This window comes from Diceros bicornis, chromosome 17 (assembly GCF_020826845.1).
Source record: "Diceros bicornis minor isolate mBicDic1 chromosome 17, mDicBic1.mat.cur, whole genome shotgun sequence".
Lineage (NCBI taxonomy): Eukaryota > Metazoa > Chordata > Mammalia > Perissodactyla > Rhinocerotidae > Diceros > Diceros bicornis.
In genome coordinates this window covers 42,443,246-42,462,407 of record NC_080756.1, presented here as the reverse complement: position 1 = coordinate 42,462,407, position 19,162 = coordinate 42,443,246, and the positions used below count along the sequence as shown (strand labels likewise).

At 34.4% G+C, this 19,162-nt stretch overlaps 1 protein-coding gene across 3 annotated transcripts in view; it reads left to right on the top strand.

The window, feature by feature from the left end:
• Positions 1-19,162, top strand: part of PLEKHA5 (pleckstrin homology domain containing A5) — a 233,599-nt gene that overhangs the window by 184,122 nt on the left and 30,315 nt on the right. For 2 of the 3 annotated variants that reach the window (XM_058558683.1, XM_058558682.1), the window contains 3 exons: positions 12,612-12,674; positions 13,900-13,980; positions 14,114-14,263. In XM_058558683.1, coding sequence (XP_058414666.1) covers positions 12,612-12,674; positions 13,900-13,980; positions 14,114-14,263 — 294 coding nt within the window. Of the gene's footprint in view, positions 1-6,703; positions 6,785-12,063; positions 12,100-12,611; positions 12,675-13,899; positions 13,981-14,113; positions 14,264-19,162 lie in introns of all 3 variants that reach the window. The other variant, XM_058558686.1, reaches the window with a different exon arrangement.

Below are 19,162 nucleotides of genomic sequence, written 5' to 3'. Positions count from 1 at the left end.
AGTGGTTAAGAAAAGATCATTATACAAGGAAAATAGATTAAGCCACTGAAGTTAAAAATAAAATCTGTAAAATTTATCCTGTGGCCAAAATGATTTTAATTTTTAAAAAATACTTAAAAAGACCCTTGGATGAAAAAGAATGAAACTGACTGTGAGTAAATTATATAAGTAAATTATTTGGAAAGGCATTGGCCTAGACTATATGTCTCAAAATTGTGGCTTTAAAAATTCAGCAATTAATGAAGTTGTGAGTATAGACATCATTTTTCTGCTGGTTTCTGTAATGTTTTTCAATAAATGGGGCTTATCAGTATTCCGGCCAGTTTAGAAATGCTTTTTTTTTCCCCCAGATATGTTTGACTCCTGTGTTAGTGTCCCAATTTGTTGTTCTTTTTTTTTTTTTTTTTTTGGAATGTATCTTTCTCCCTTCTAAATATATAACAATAGTAATTTTTTTTCAAAGTTTTACTTTTAGAAAACATGTATAGCATGGACAGTTTATTCAGATCACTTCAAAATTTCCCAAGTAATAGACCTCAATACTTTGCCCCATCAGTTATAAAGAGACTTATTTACATTCTTCTATTTAAAAAGTCACTTCCAATTTCCCTGCTCCCTGTTAAATAATGAGTCGTTTCAATAGGTAGTCATACCCTTCAATCTCAGGTTCTTGGACTTTCAGATGTGCCTAGAATGAGAGGGGAAGGCATTTACATTGTCATTATCTAAATGACCTGTTTATAAAGACCCCCGCATTCCTCAAAGCTTCACCCTAGGCATGTCAAATTCTCTAGCTTTTTAGTTTTGCCACACGTCTTAAGAGTTTATTGATCTAGACACAGGAGGACATTCTTGAGAAATGGATTCTTCGGTGATTAGGCTATTAAGGTTTTTTGCTATTGTTAAGACAGATTCCCAAATTAAAAATTCTTTTCCTAAGACGTCATTAAGAACTTGGGAAAAGCCCATTTTCCATTTAAATGGAAAATGACAGCACAGAAACGGGTCTTCTCATTGGTTATCAGTGAGGACAAAAGCTCCACAGGATAGCTAGAAATCATCCGGACTGCCTGCTCAAAAAAAGGAGGAAGTTGTTGGGCAGAATTCAGACTCAAGAAAACTCAGTTACAAGACAGAGCTTGAGCAAATGTTTTCCTCTTCTGGGAATAAGATCCAGATCAGGGGAAAAATTATACTTACTTTATTGGTTTAGAATTTTTAGACCTTCTATCTAATTTGAAAGCTACTAGCCATATGTTTTTAATTTACATTTGAATCAGTTACATTTTTTCTAAAAGTAAAATTCATTTCCTCAGTCACACTAGCCACATTTCAAGGGCTGAAGAGCCACGTGTGGCTAATGGCTACAGTACTGGACCACACTGATGTAGAACATTTCCATCATCACAGAAAGTTCTGTTGGACAACACTATTCTAGATGATTTATTATATAAACTTTAAAGAGCAGTTAAGCCGCTTCTTAACCACTTCTTATACTTAAAGGAGGATTGGAGAATTTATCTTTTCCAAGGACAAATTATATGAATGACCATCTTGGCTCTGTTCACTGCTTATCTTTCTCCTTCCAGCCCATCCCCCCTAAAAAAAATTTTTTTAGGAGCATTTTATCTCATGAGTTAGAATATCCTGTTCCTTCTGCGTTCATAGCTAGTCTAATTTCTATACAGATAGAGACTTTGAAACCAATATTTAGAAGTTGCTAGAATAATAGAACAACTGGAAATTGAAAATTGGATTCCTGACTGACACCCCAGATCCCCCATGGTTCTGCTGAGTCCACTCATATTATTAATAAGGAGAATCAGTTGACTTTTTTGAAAGGGGTTAAATCTCTTAATGCTGTATCTCATGCAAAGACAAGAGAATATTTTAATCTAGATGCAATACTTGGGACTAAATAATTAGTTCGAAATTTTTCATCTTTTGATAGTTGCACAGATACCTTGACCGACATTTAGTACTGACCCATCAAGACCTTGAAAAATTCCTTGTTGGTGATGATTGAATTAGTGCCAGGATGGGACCATGGTTCTGAAGGCTGATTTCCTGTCAGAACTACCAGTGGGTCTTTAGAAAGGCAAAAACAATACTTAAGGGCCTCCATCCTCCAGTCCCCAGTCAGAATTGCCAGAGCCCACACAGCCTTGCATATGTTTTAAAATCTCTAAGGAGACTTTTTTCTTTTTCCAGTCAGGTTTGAGATCTACTGAGATAAGTAATCACAAGGAACACCAAAAAAAGAAAAAATTCTAGTTTTTCTGAAACCAGAAATATTATCTTAGTGCTTTCTAACCTTTTCCACGTAGGACACACATAGAAAGTGACAATATTTATACAGCACTTTGAAAATAACTGGAGATGCTGTCAGGAGCACATTAGGCCCACTGAGAACTGAGGTGGTCTCTATCTCCACACACCTGTAACCCATTCCCAGCCCACATGTGTCAGTGGGAAGTTCTGCTCAAAATCCTAGCAAGTATAACATAGTTAAGTGTAATCGTCTTGAATAAGTTTTTTGGTGATGGGTTTTTAAATCAAGCTATTTCTGACAGAAACATCAAAGGATGCTCTATATTCATATTAGCCCAAGATACCTCCAAACTGAGAAAGAAGCTAAAGTAAGTGTCAGATTCTAGGTATTTTTGGACTTAATTTCAAGTAAAAAACACTTACATTTTCTTATTTACTGTGGAAGTTAATTATGAAAATAATGTAATGCCTGAATCATAACTTATTTTTATTATTATAAAATGATGGGCTTTTTATAATAGCTTTATAATTTAGCAATTAACTGAAAACTAAGCCTACATTACCTGTTACTTCAAAGAAGGAATTAAAACAGGAAGCAAAGCATTTAGCTCATTTTCAAGTAAGTTATTAAACATCCTCCACGTACTAATTAGTCTTTCTTTTGCTCTAATTCCTTAAAACAAAATATGTCAGCTATTAACACCACTATCATAATGCTGTCTAGTGTTCTTATATTCAAACCAGAAGAGAATTGCTGGATATTCCTTCTTTTGAAGAACTTAAGAACAGAATTCCAAGATGCTCATAGAGCATTATATGTGTTTTTTTCTTTTTAGGTCATACTTTACTGCTGTAATTCAAAAGCTATTATGAAATTTACATAGCAAAGGCCAGATAGAATGTGCTGTTGCGGTGTAAGTTACAGAAACAAGTCAGTTTCTAAGGATTAAAATAGAGAATATTTCAGTGTTGATTTAGTGAAAGGAACCACTAGCCTATTTCTAGGACCACTCTGGAGATGAGATACGATCTAGTATTTCCAATTCAGTAAATCTGGAAAGAGTGAAGGTGGTGTCATCAGATCATTGAAATTGTTTAATAGGGACCAAACTCCCATTGTATGGTTCCTGACTATTGTGTTTAGTTGGCTTCAGCTGTTGCATGCCACATGCAGGGAGAGAGCCACCACGTACAGGACCACTCACCTGCAGATCATTCTTACAGCCCACTACCAGTCATCCTCAGGGCCCTTGGTTAGGTGGGTATGATGCCCAAGGGAGTTCTGACATGGTCCCGCAGCTTCTGCCTTTCCATATATAGTCTTATCCCATTTCTCCGACTTGAGTAAAATGAGATCCCAAGGAGGATATGCACTGAAGAACACTCACTATTGTCGAATTACATTTGACTGACTTTAACACCTGGAGAACATCATAGTTCTGCCAAAGGAATCTTTAGATCAGCCTGTCAATATGATGTTGTAATGATGTTATCTACATCAAAGATTCTCAAGTTGCACATTAGAATTATCTGGGAATCAGAGTGTCTATATTCTTTTCCAGCTCCTCAAGTGATTCTGGTGTGGGTTAAGAACCATTGATCTAAATAAACTTGAACTTTGATTTCTGAAGTAGCCAATAAGAAAAAGAAAAATAGTATTACAAGATAGTCATATATATTTACAAATGCATTGGGTAGCTTACTTTTTTTGATTAGTTAACATTCCTTCCAATAAATTGCTGATGTGGATACAGATTCATAAGACAGAGTCAAGGTCATGAGAACAGTTCTCTAGTCCTCACTGCACTGAAGGACTCCAACTGGTGTCTTCTACCTTAACTCCCAGCCTTGAACATGATATGAACACGTGGTGCTAAAACTTTTTCTTAGCCTCTTTGTGTCACCAAGTATTTGCCAGAGGCTGTAGTTGTTTTATTAATTTAGTTCATTTCATATTTATATATTTTTATCCTTGACTCTTTAATAACTTTTGCTTTTAATTAGAAAAGCAATATCTACTCAGTGGAGAAGATTTGGGAAATGTAGGGTAGTATAGAGAAAGAATAAAAAATAATCCATGGTCCCACAATTCAAAATAATTGCTGCTAACATTTTTCATTCCTTTGTTTTACTGAATTGTCAGCTTCCAGAAATACCTTCAAATTTTAATATTCTAGGATTTGATAGGTATGTTTGAAACGTCTCATAATGAAAAATAGTAATTCCAGAAGCGATCTCTGAGACACTCTGCAGTTTGTATACTTTAAATATTATTTTTGCTTTTAATTTTTCTGTCAGTTTCTCCTTGCGGAGATCCTTTCTCAGTGACTTAATGTTTAATGATTTTTGACATGTAAATTAAACAGAGGCATTTTCAAATCACAAGCATGGCTTCCCTGTATACTCATGCATATTGACCCTCTCAAAGTATTCCACTAAATAAATCAGGCTTGATTACCCTTCTGCAGAAACCATATTGTCCCTTCTCCCTTTTAAAATACATTTTTGCAGAAACCATATTGTCCCTTCTCCCTTTTAAAATACATTTTTAAGTACATTCCTTAGGCCTAGAGTATGAGCATTAGTCATTAATCTGTACCGTACTGAAGCTCCACGTACCAGTATAAGCCACATTGACAGACCTAGCAATTTGACACAGAGACCCGTTTGTGATGCCAGATTTCCAAGACTCGACGGGGGATTTCAGTTTGATCTTGAGTATCCTTTACATTTGGATACTATCTGATCTCCATTATTTCTTAAACATTCATGCTCCTGACATCCCCTCACCCCCCAGTAATCTCTGAGTTAAGTACTCTTCTGTCTAATTTCCATGGCATGCTATTGAAAAATAACGTGCACAGATGAGATTGCTTTGAAAATTAAAATTAATACTAAAAATGAATAGAGATTTAAGCTACTTGTATAATAGGAAATGTATATCAAGGTGGTCAAATGATTAAGCCAAAACAAAAAGCAGTTATACTTTATTCCAAGATCAACATTTGGTTAAGATAGAGGAGCATTCTCTAAAGCATAGAGGGCACTTTAAAATAGAAAGAGATCTTAAATTTCTGTAATAAAAGGTTTTTTCTCCTAAAGAAAAATTTATATCTTTAGTTGTTTATTTATAAGTTACTTTGCAACACTGTAAAAAAAATTACCCTGTATTGCATATCAACACATTTGTCTCCTGTGTGCAATGTCACTATAAATGCTTTGGGCCCTTACGGGATAACACTGAGAGGAGAGAAGTTTGAGTTTAACTAATATGTAGATGTGTAGATTTAAAAATAAATTATTTAGCTTGAATAGAACTTTTTAAAAGTAGATTAAACCAGTCACAAGAGGTTTCTAATTTGACAACCAAAACAGGTTTTATTGACATGAAACATTGGTAACTAGGCTAAAAATGAAATTGTCTAGATATACAGTTTTCAAGATTTATTTTTTAGTTATGTTATATGTTTATTAATCTTAAGATGAGTAAGCTTTTGTTGTAGATTTAGCAAATCAGTGAAGTAGCATTTGTTAACCATGATAGAAATGCTTATTTTCTATAATATGGAGGATGAAAATTATGTAAACCAAATGTTACAAATTACAATTATAAGCAGACTTGTCTACTTACAAATGGTACAAACCTTGTTGGCCTTTTGCTCTATATATGTCATGATGATTTTCTATGACTCTTGAGTCAAGAGCCTGCTAAAACAAATATTTTTCTAGAGGCAGTAATTAAGTACAACCTAGCTGGAAATGTAAAACATGGTTTCAGCCGTTTTAGGAGCTGGGGAGATACACTGAGTCTTTGCTAAATAAATTTTAGTTTGCATATCCTTGAAATAATTCTACATTTGATGTTATACTGTGAGAAAATCCAAAATAGAGTATATATAAGTGTCTGTTGAGGTTAATTTTAATAAAATGTGTGATTATCTAAGTGACAAGATATATTGATTATTATATTATAAAATGTTAATATTTATAGAGAACTAATTTTTTTCTGATCAACTAATGAACTGAATATCGTTTTAAGCCTTTTTACTGAATAAGTAATCAAACGATATCGTTTTTCACCTTTTAAATTCATAAGTTGTCACCCTTTATTGTTAGAATCATAATGCTTTATCGTCTATTCTAGTATATGTAGAAATATTCATTAATTGAGTATATTGATTATAAAGTAAAACCTAGTTGCAGCAATATTGCAATTAGTAAGCTTTTTTATCACCTTGGAAGTATTTTACAGTGTTTAATACTTGTTTGAAATGGTTTATATAAATTAAATCTATACAACGTTGGGGTAAAATGTGAACAACTGCACTATTAGGAAGATATTAAAGTAGAGGCTATATTCACAGTGTCGTCTTTCAAATCTAGCTATGCTGTAAACTGATGTTTGCTGTATGCTCCTCCTGATTTGAAATAGATGAAAGAAAATGAACCTATTATCACCATGGTTCACACAATGATTGAGAACTCGGCGCTAAGACCCCAACTGTACCAGCAAGTAAGGTCTTGGACAGTGAATGATACTGCTTTATCATCTGCAAAATCCCTCAGTGACAGTTTTGGTTTATCCTCAGAGTTACTCATGACATTAGTGTTTTTATTCCATTTTTTGTTTATGTCTATTTGGAAAAACGCAATTCATCCATGCTTTTCAAGATGCTGCAGAATTCTTGGCATGGCTTCGCTGAACATTTTGCTGTTGAATATTAAGTGTGCCATTTTCCTAAAGTTTTTGTGCAGAGTATTTGATTGATATGTACTTGGAGGTCTGCAGTACATTTGCAAAATTTTTACTAGATTGTCATTAATTTTGATTAACTCTAAAAGCATTATAACTGATTTTTAGAGGCAACTTAAAAAAATTTTTTTTTTCCTTTTGGGGGCAGCTCCCCACAACCCCTCCCTCAATGTTTTAGGAATACATTATATTTGTATGGGAGTTATTTTACCTCTAGTTTCTGTACTATGGTATGGTAAAACTTAAAGGTAGGCATTTCTTAATATCCTGGGAGTGTCTTCTCCCGGTATTTTTATCATTCTTATGCAGTCATCAAGATAATCGTATCTTACTTATCCCATTCTTCTCCCTAACTCAAAATATGTGCCATGGAGTTGGCTGGCTTTAGTTTAGGACCTTGGTAATCTGCAGATCTGCAAAAGAAGTCATTTTGTACATTCCTATCCAATTTTTTTGTATTTCATGGTCTAAATGTTCTTAGCTGTGTGTTTTGCAACATCAGCCTCTTCCACTTCCACACCCTCAAATTACTGTGGCCTATGCCCTGTTACAATACTTAAAAAATCATACAGAAGAAGAAAGTTAACTAACATGAAAAATGAATATATTTTTTGGTGAAAATATCTAAAAGCACCTGGTGAAAAGAAACCCTGAGCTCACGCTGGCTTTAAAGGCCCCTGGTTTGCTTTGGTTGCCTGGAGGTCTGCGTCATGGGCCTCATCACTGGGAGATTGAGACAGTTGGCGGGAGGGTGACTCTTATTTCTGAACACAGTTTTCCAAACAGATAAGGTATGTTATATGATTGAGCATAGTTTTTAATTTGCAATAAAGAGATAAACAAAGTATTAAATATTTAAAGTTAAACAGCTTTACTTTCCACAAGAAAATGGAATTTTTCCATTCTTAAGGTCACCAGATTATAGAACCTTGCCACTCCATTCCAAAATGCCACACTAAGAACTTGAGCACTTTTCCTAGAATGGACACCTTTTTCAGTGTTTGAGATCAAAGACCTTTTGTTGTAATAGGTTATGTTTTCATTTTTCACATTTTGCATATTTTCAATAAGAGTGATAGCCTGGGTTTTTGGTTTGGTTTGGTTTGGTTTTTCTTTTTCATATTGATCAGTAATCAGGGTTGATGATGCAGAAGTCATGGCTATTGAAATTACTCAGTTGCACCAAAAGTTCTAATTGGAGTTTTTCGAAAGCGTAGGAATATCTGAGACTGGTCTTACATAGCATCACTGGCCTTGAATACTGAAAGAGCAGTCGATTTATATATTTTCTCATATTAATACTTGAAAGAAAAAAACTAAAATTATACAGCACAGGAAGGTCTGACTGTCTAATGTCAGTACCATGCCTAGGCATGAGATGGGCAACCAATTGCCAGGAAATCAATGTTGGCGCTCAGTGCTGTCAAGTCTAGGGAGTCTTCAGGGAATCCTTTTTTTAATCAGCTGCTAGTAAAGTACTTAATTTTTGCAGGGCATTTTTGATGAATAAAAGTGACAGTCAGACACGTTTCTTAAACTCTGTTTATAAATTTATGTAAATTGAAATTAGATATTTTTTTCTCCAGATTTCCCTTATTATGTTATTATCCAAAGAAAATCTTTATGAAAGTTTATATCGTACACTGTCATGGTTTGCTTTTCTAACATCACATTACAATGCTGTGTTAATAGGTTCCTGAAATTTAGCTGAAAATATGGTGGCAATATAATGTTTTATGACTGTTATTCTGAATCATGGCCATTCAGGTTTTCTCTCAGGAAGACCTTTATGTTTGCCTTTTCTTAGAAGAAAGAGGACACCTGGGAAATTACCTAGACAGTAATTTTCTTAAAATTAGTCAAATAAAAAGGACCTAAAACTGAATCAAAACAAATGCTAAAGTGAGCAGGTCAAAAAATTCCTCTGCTTTTATTACTCATTCTACCACCTTTCACAATTACATTTTGTACCAGAGTTTTTATAACATAATTACTCTCAGTGAAATTAATCACCTGATAAATAATTTTTTTTTTCCGTATGTGAGGAAAATCAGCCCTGAGCTAACATCCATGCCAGTCCTCCTCTTTTTGCTGAGGAAGACTGGCCCTGGGCTAACATCTGTGCCCATCTTCCTCCACTTTATATGGGACGCCGCCACAGCATGGCCTGACAAGTGGTGTGTCGGTGCGCGCCCGGGATCCGAACCCGGGCCGCCAGCAGCGGAGCACACACACTTAACTGCTACGCCTTGGGACCGGCCCCAATAATTGTTTTAAAAGATACAGACTGGGCCGGCCCTGTGGCTTGGTGGTTAAGTGCACGCGCTGCGATGCTGGTGGCCCGGGTTCGGATCCCGGGTGCGCATCGAGGCACCACTTCTCCGTTCATCCTGAGGCCGAGTCCCACATACAGCAACTAGAAGGATGTGCAGCTACGACACACAACTATCCACTGGGGCTTTGGGGGGAAAAAATAAAATAAAATAAAATCTTTAAAAAAAAAAGATACAGACTAATATTAGCAAATACCTACAGCCCTGTGAGCATTTTTGAGTCCTCATAGGAGATAATGTCTAATTTTATCAAATATTTCCCCCAAAATCCTTTTTTGGGGTTTGTATATATATTCATATACTTTAAAATATATAAATAGTTCACATACTTAAAAGGGATACTGTGGAAAGTTAAATTTTAATTAATGAAAGTAATTTTGTTTTAATGCCAGTTTTTAAAAAGATTACTAGGTATTTTATTATGAAAAAGCTCTGACTTTCTAAATAAAATACAGCACGTATTATGTAGTCAGTAAGTCTGTATAATACACTTTGCAAGTTGTGGCTTGAGCACTGCTCAAGCTTATATAACTACATAGCCCATTTTCATTTGCTTTTCTAATGTTGCTGAGGTACTTCAAATGCAGGCATTCAAACCCAGAACTTTTTTTTTTTGCGAAAGATGAAATTGAAAAATGATAGAAAGTATTGTCATGAAACATTATTTTATGCAGAACTTGAGCTAATCAAAATATTCATGAAATTACATTTTTTTTATTAGTAGGATTTTCATATTCAGGACTAAACAGCAAACTTCAATTCTAGATGGAAATTGTTTTTTTAATAAATTATATCCATCTTTTCTTAAAAAACCCTCAGTAATTGTTATCAGTAATGGAAAATAGGACATGCTTAAATAACCTTGTATTTTTATACTTCTGACAGGTAAAAGCAATGTATAGTGGAAGGTTAATTATTTTAGGATTTTTGTTAGTTGGTATCTAATAATGAATATCTCTATTGAATAACTTGATAAAAGGTTTAAATAAATTTTTTGGTGGTACTAAAAATATAGTCACAACAAAAATAAATCTAATTTATGTGTGTAATATATTTATATGGCTATAAGGGTATATCACTCTAAAATTATAACTACACAGTACACATTTTTCTTTTTTATAATGTACTAACTGATATGAAAATGAATATGCAGTAAGATTCCTAAATAAAAATAGCATTCCAATATCCTAAATATTTATTACAGATTACTAAGTTCCCTTTTTAAAATACTAGTCTTTTTTCTATTGACCCTGGGATATAGAATATAATTCATATTTTAATCTCAATGTAGCACTATCCACTAGTTACGTTCAAATTATATATTCCATGGTTTAGTAAAGCTGTTTTGCATTTAACTTTAAATATTAAATAAGCAAAGTATATTTGGACATTTAGTAGCTAAAGACTTTATATCTTTAATTTCTTAGAAATGAGAAAAATTAATTTTGGCATTTTCTTACATTTTTTATCATGGATCTAAGCGTTTTAAAACTTATTTTATATTACTTTTTTTCAGATAGGAGTACAAATTCTTTTCTTGGATCGAGGTGCTTTAATTTAGAATAACAACTGACACGTCTCAGGACGTATTCAGTGATCCTTGTTTTAAAATAGTGCGCAAGTATTCTGACCTTTGCCATTAAATTCATTTTTCATGTGATACTCGTTTCTTTGAAAGTTTTGTGGTTTATTAATCACTGTGCATACCCTTAAATAGTCACAAATTCATTTGCATGAGGTACGTGAAAGTAATGTCTTGAAACACGTAAATCTAGGATTTATTGTTGTATGTTTGGAATGCTTACATTTTTAACCTCCTGATTCCCACATTTCTAGATCTATTCAAAGTTATCTGTTTTATCTAAAGTATGCCTCCTCCTTTTTTTTTTTTTTTAATTTTTTGTTTATTGCAGTAACATTGGTTTATAACATTGTAAAAATTTCAGGTGTACATCATTGTACTTCTATTTCTGCATAGATTACATCATGTTCACCACCAAAATACTAATTACCAACCCATCACCACACACATGTACCGAATTATGCTTTTGACCCTCCTCCCTCCCCCCTTCCCCTCTGGTAACCACCAATCCAATCTCGGTCCCTGTGTGTTTGTTTAAAGTATGCCTCCTTCTAAAGATGTAACTGTGCAGCGGTTTTTACAGAGAGGGCATATATAGTTATATAGTCGCGTACAGTCGCATTCGTTTTTGTATGTATGTATGAAATGTACTTTTCCAGTGTTGAGATACATTACTCCCATCCCCACTTTGAGAAGAAGTGTACCATTTAGTAAACTTACAGTGAGCCCCAATTAAATTTTTCCTAATATGTTTTTGTTACTGTCTGGCAGTCAATCTAAAGTCAAAAGACGAGAGAGAGGGAAATATTGCCTGCAGGGGCTATGATGTGATCTATGGTATAACTGACTGGGATGGCTATTGAAATCTTGGTAAGCACAGTCAGAAATGAGGCTTCGTTTGACCAAAAGCTAGTTGAAAGAAGCTGAAGAAAGGATGTTTAGATACACTGAACAATAATTCTTTACAATATAATAAAACCAATGGTGTCAATAAGCACATATAAACTTTTTATGAAATTTGACTACCCATAGTTATGTTATAACATAGGCTTTCAGTTTTATGAGGTTTTGAATGATTTTCCTCTTTTCAATTAAACCCGTCCTTTTCCTCCATTATCTTTTAGTTCTTAAGACAGAAGAACAAGATAAGTCTATATTGTGTATGTGTGTTTATATATTATGTATATGTATACCATATGTGAGAGATTTTGTTAATAAAATTTATACTAAGATGTGTTGGCATCTGCGTGTACACATACACAGCTGTGTGGTTACGTGTATCCCGTGAAGGATGGCTTTGACTGTTGAAATATGCCTGATTTGACTATTCGATTCAGTACAGTTGCTATGATTGTATTTGTCAATTTTTCATTAAATAATGTGTGTCTTTCAAATGGAAAATGTAAGGTGCTGTATAATTTTGTTTGACCAGCTTATTATTTTGTTTGACAAGTTTAAGTTAATATCATTCTTATGTATCTTGCATATTGTATCACTGTTAAATATTTTTCTACTTCTGTAATGATCTGTGTTTGAATTAAACTTCTAAAAGTATAAGAACCATTAAAATCCCATTTCTGTGATTGTTATATAAATCTAAAATATTAACTATAGGCTAAATATTTTTTTTAATATTATTTTTAAAGTTGCTATATGACATTTTTCCTTATAGCTGTCGCAAGATGAATGTAGAGGCACGTTATACAAATACAGACCCGAAGAAGTCGATATTGATGTAAGTATTAGTATGCTACATACTATCAGTGCTCTGTCATATTCTCTGCCAAAACATTCGAAATAAGCATGACAAAAAACTTCCTCTCCCTCCCCTGCTTTCCAAAATGACATCAAATGAATTAATATGTTCTTCTTCTTTTGCGCTTGGATTCAATTAAATCCTCGTTCCCCATCTATTCTCTGCCCACCCCCCCCCATAGTTATCAGTTAAACATATTAAGAATCACTTAAATGAAAGTAAAAGACTATTTCTGATAAAGAAAAATCATGGAGAACTGGATACAAGGTAAAGTTGTCTATGTCTTCTATCACTGTTCTATCACTGCTTCCTTTTTCAATTAAATTTAATCTTTTTTTTTTTTTTAGTTATATTTTAGATCACTGACTTGACATGCATTCTTTCTTATTGAGATCTCATTCTTCCCTCATTTCCCCTGGTTTTACTCTATTGAGTTGTATCTCCTTATTTCAATATATTCCATTTGGTGTACCTTGAGTTTTATTGTCTAACAAAGATAAGGTGGTTACATTAATAGATAAAGGGCAGAGAGTGAAATCTCAGATTTCTTGCCTACTTGCCATTATGCAGTTAGGTTTGGGACATATTTACAGTTTGTCCAGGGTTTTTATTTTCAGACATGTAGAAGACTGGTTTATTGTAGTATTGAAATTTTATTAGAGTACCTTCTCATATTTTCATAAAAATTGGAATAGTACCAAGAATTTAAAACATTAAAACTGTTGAAAGTGATTTTTCTCCGTTAGCAATATTTTTATTTGTATTGCTGCAATTAGAAGCAATCTGTTTATATTCTTTTCTGAGAATGTAAGAACATAATGAAAAATATAAAAACAGAATCCAGCTGGTGTTTTAAATAAGGACGGCATATATCACTTAACCTATCCAGCAATTTGTAGAGAAAAAACCTTAACCACATTGAAATGATTTGTTAAAATCATATTAGACTGTTTGATGACTAAGAATATTTTGAATTTTATAGGTTAAATAGTATGATTGAAATGCTTTTTCACTTTAGATGCATGTTTTTTAAGCATTCTATCTTTATAAGCTATATTTTAATTTTTATTTTACTGATTGAAATAAAGATTGACGTAATTAGGTATTCCATGGCTATTTTAAATGTGTTTTCTTATTATACCTACCTCCAGTTACAGGAAAAATAAAAAATTGCTAACAAAAGACATCTTCTCTTATAACCTAGGCCAAGTTAAGCCGATTATGTGAACAAGATAAAGTGGTACATGCTCTGGAAGAGAAACTTCAGCAACTCCACAAGGAGAAAGTAGGACAATTATGTTTATTATCTACAATTGATGTTACTTTATATGATTATTATCAGGACACTGATAGCTAAAGTAAAAAAGAATTAATTCAATGATGCAGAACATTAAGTATAATTATTTTTATTATAATAGTACACGCTTGAGCAAGCTTTGCTATCAGCCAGCCAAGAGATAGAAATGAACGCAGATAACGCAGCAGCCATTCAGACCGTGGTGTTACAGAGGGACGATTTACAAAATGGACTGCTCAGTACTTGTCGAGAACTCTCTCGAGCCACTGCCGTAAGTAGCAGATGTTTTTTCCCTAGTAAGAGTGACTGAAATATTATGCAGTTCTTTTTTTCCTTTTACTTTATATTTTTGTTTAATTGGACTGTCCTTAGGATTATTCTTCATTATAACAAGAAATTAATTTATCATTAATTAATAATAACAAAAATAAGGGGTGATCTTTACTTCTCTGTTCAGTAGGCATTTTGTTCTTTGTAAAGGACAGTTGTTTTATAGGAGAGATAAATACTCCTGTTTATGTATTATGCAAATGAAAAATTGGCATAATATTGCATTGAAAAAATGCAATAAATATTAACATATTTTGTTTATATAAAAATATATTTATATATTTAAAATAAATATTTATGTGTATAAAATAAATATTTTGTGAATTTTAGGAAAGTTAGAATAATTTTGGGAAGGTGGTAATTAGATTTATTTAACCAACCATTTCAGTAAAAGGCACCTGTGAAATGCTTTTAAGAAACCGTCAGCATTACCACGTCATAGCCACGGTGTGATCTAAGTGTGGATGGTAGGCGTGAGTAAGAAGTATAATTAGCAAAACCTTTTAACCCATAGTCATGTCATTTTATAAAGAGTCCCTTGGGATTACCAAATCTAAACGTCTTAGAGTTTATAAATTGAGTGTTTTAAGAGTTTAAACAGTCTGCCTTAGATCCTATGATGCAGTCATCTGTAAACATAGTAAGAGCACCTGCCTAAGCAGTCTTTTGAAAGAGAAATCCTAGCAAAAGCCACCTGTTATAGAAAACTGCCAACACACGCTTGTGTGTACCTTCAGTGGGCTGTTTAGGGAGCAGCTACCTTTTAAGAAGATTCACAGACAGTATGGCTTAACTAAGAGAGGTCTTTCCAAGCTGGCAAGGTACCAGCATCTCAACATAGCTTCAATTCTAAACACTAAGTTAACATTGCAAACATGAGCTATTTTTAAAGAAATATACCATGATTTTAAATAAATCAAAACTTAGTTTTTGTGCTTCTTAAATACCTTATATGTAATATATCTATTTCTATTTTTAAAATATTATTTCCATTATCTCACTTCATCTCTTAATTATACTGTGATGTTTACAGATTTTTTAAGAATCTAATATCCTTTCAATTGTGATCTCCTTGAAATCAGAACTGTATCTCGTTCATCTTTGTAGCTTTAGCATTTAGCACTATAGGATATGCATTAAAAATTTGATGAATGAGGGGCCAGCCCGGTGGCGTAGCGGTTAAGTTCATGCATTCCACTTTGGCAGCCCAGTGTTCACCGGTTCGGATCCAGGGCACAGACCTACTCATCAAGCCATGCTGAGGCGGCATTCCACATGGAAGAACTAGGAGGACCTACAACTAAGATATACAACTATGTACTGGGGCTTTAAGGAGAAAAAAAATATTTGATGAATGACTGAACTGAATGAGTTACACAGCGTACGAAGCTAAAAAATGCTATGCCTAGAACTCAAATCCAGGTCTTCTCAGATAGTCCTGAGACTTGGATCTATGTGGATTCTTATAATGTAGTCATAAAGAAAATATATGCACCTGAAATTTTGTCTACAGTGAAGTAGTCAGGGGCCGGCCCGGTGGTCCAAGCGGTTAAGTGCACTCGCTCCTCTTTGGCGGCCCGAGGGTCACAGGTTCGGATCCCGGGCGCGCACCGACGCACTGCTTGTCAAAGCCATGCTGTGGCAGCGTCCCATATAATGTGGAGGAAGATGGGCACGGATGTTAGCTTAGGGCCAACCTTCCTCAGCAAAAAAAAAAAAGAGCAGGATTGGCATCGGATGTTAGCTCAGTGCTGATCTTCCTCACAAAAAATAAAAAATAAAACAAATACAATGAAGTAGTCAGCTAATCAATGATGGATAGGATTTAGATAGAAAGAAAGGGGAGGTGAAGGGCGGGGGCGGTCCATGAGGGACAACACCTTGAACCACAGCACAGAGATAAGAATGTGAGAGACGTGTTTGGAGAAGCAAGAACTAGAACTGACTGACTGGAATAGAGGGTCAGGACTATGAGATTAGGAAGAGCGTATGGGGATAAGCTGTCAGTGTCAAGCTAATGAAAAGCTCAGCATGCCTATGACAACCTGAGTCAAGTTAAAATTTAGTTAGAAACTATTTTATGATTTGGTGTCTGTTTTAGAAAATTCTAGGAATATGCAGTATTCAATTGAACTGTTACTTCTCCCTTACCAAATGGGTTTAGTAACTTAAATTTCATCAGTAGTCTTAGAATTTGCTTCATCCCAATGTTAACTCCAGCCCTGATGGAAGTTTATTCAAAATGTTCCAGTGGAAATTAGTCATGTTTGAGTATCCCGTTTTTTGGTTGTTATCCTATATAATCACTGTCCTGGGTTTTTTTCCCCTTGCCTTCAGCATTATTCAGTGGTCATTACAAACCTCAATATGTTCTTCTAAGACATATTTTGCTGCATAGAATACAAACTGTGTTGTGTCTTTATGTAAACTTATTCAAATTGTAGCTGAAGGCTACAAATGATGCATAACTTCATACTGGCCATATGGTTGGCACTCAATGGATGTTGATTAGATTTAAATTTGAATTGCATTTACGCCAGCAGAATCCCAAAGGATTCCTCTGATTCTTTCACAGTTGATTCGGGGCATTGGTTCAAATCCAAGTCCTGAGGTATAAAAGATAGAAAATAAGAGGTGTGACATTAAGCCCTCCATGGATCAAATCTTTGATTCTGAGAACATCCTTTTCTTACCTGGTTGGCCACTAAAGTACATAAAACTAAGATTAACACAAGGTGAACATGTACAGCAGTGTTCCCTTTATGTTTTATTTAATTCTTGATACTACATCTCCTCTCCATAAGCCCCATCAACACACACACACTCTAAGCACATAGTGCCTTTGTGTTCTCTCCTTGCTTCTACTTTTTATCTAGGCCTGATTAGTGAGAAAGATTGTTATATCAGTCAGTTGTGCCTTGAAATTTTTCAGTGTGTCACCATCTTAGTTCGGGTTCTCTCCTGAAAGCAGAGCCTGAGAAGAGGAACTAGGTTCAGAAAGTTTATTTGGCAGATGATTCCAAGGAAGTAGAAGCAGAAGTGAGGGTATGGAGAATGAGACAGCGAGGGAGAAGAGCCAATAAAGGTTTCACTACTGTGTTGGTTACCGCTGTGGGCGACGGGTTTGACCCCACTGGGGACTTTCTGAGGAAATATGCAGAATGCTTCAGAATATCCCACTGAAAATCTGGGAGGCTGGGGTATCTATCACTCATTGGTCGAAGTTGCCCCAGAGTCCTTAATTCATCCACACTTCCAAACTGCCTTAGCCAGCTTGCCATGAGACACCAGCATGCATGGACGGTCCCACAGTTCCTTGAAATCTGCTGGGCAAAGGGGATATGGTGTGGAGCTCCCTAAACATCTGCTTCAGTCGCCTCTCTTGGGGAGTTTACATTAGGCCTTATCTCTAAATGTAGGAGAAATATTCTTATGCTGTATCAGCTTAACAGGTGCTTCTTTTATTCTTCCCAGCAGTTCAAGGAGCCAGATAAAGCAGATATCGTTCACTTATCATAATAGATGAGAATTTGTGACTCATCCAATAATAGCAGCAAAATATATTTGTTTTCCTATGTTTTTTACATACTAACTGATGTACTAACCAAACTGGATTCTAGATAGGAGGGCCATGAGTTAAACAGAGATTTTAGACTACAGTGGGTATACTAGGGTTTAGTATTGTGAACTTAAAGAGGCAGGAAGCAGGACTAATGACCTCCCTTAGGGAGAAGCTTGCACATTCAATGTCTTCATGTACTCATTCTCAATAGAAGAGCTACTGAGAATCATGGTTATGGCAAACTAATTTTTACAGTAGATCTGTCAACATCCATGAATTGTCATGGAATACACTTTGAAAGATGTTAAGATTGTTTTCAAATACCCTGGTAATTCTATGATTACAATATAACAGCCCCCAAAAAAGAGACAGCCAGATGTGATATGCCTCCTGATGTGCTGCGGTAGAAAGTACTCAGCAACGCTTACAGGATATTTTTACCGAAAGATCAAATCTGAATCTCAACAAGTCTCAGTATCTAGCTACAAGTTTATAGGAAATAGATACAGGAAACAGAAGAGCTTTCTAAGCAATACTACAGGAATTCAATAAGCAAAATTTAGAATAGGAGAAATTCTATAGAACAAGTAACCCATTCTCTTCAACAAATAAGTAGCAAGGGATGGTTATAATTAAAAATTAATTTTTATAATTAAAAAATTTTTTTAAAGAATACATATTGATGATTTAAAAAATGAGTTTCCCTATTATTTTTTTCATTTTGGTTTCTTTTCATTAGAAATACATACTGAAGTATTTATAGATGAAATGATATGATGTTTGGTGTTTGCTTTAAAATAATCCCTCAGGGATTGAATATGGGTGCGGTAGATGAAACCAGATTGGCCATGTTTGGGTAACTGTTGAATTCAGCTGCTAGTGGGCACTACTTTTGTGTATATTTCAAGAGTCTCCTTGTGTATGTCTGAGAAAGATTAAAAGAAAATCCACGAAAATCTAATAGGGGTGAAGCACAATAATAGGTCTTTTTTCTTTATCTTTCCCTGTGTTCTAGCTTTTTGACTTTTATAATTATAAAAATTTATTATATCTGGAATTTGTACAGTAAAGAGTTACCACTTTCTTGGAGATAGAATATAATTTTGTTTCAAAAAGAAGATTAGAGGAGAAACTAAAGATATGAGTTAAAGATTATAAATAGCCAAAAAGTGGAATGACTATAATTATCATAAACTAGAAATTTGAAATGCAGGTTGCTCTGTTATTGTGACTGATTTAGTGGATCCTCACTTTATGCAGTTTGAATTTGGCCAAATA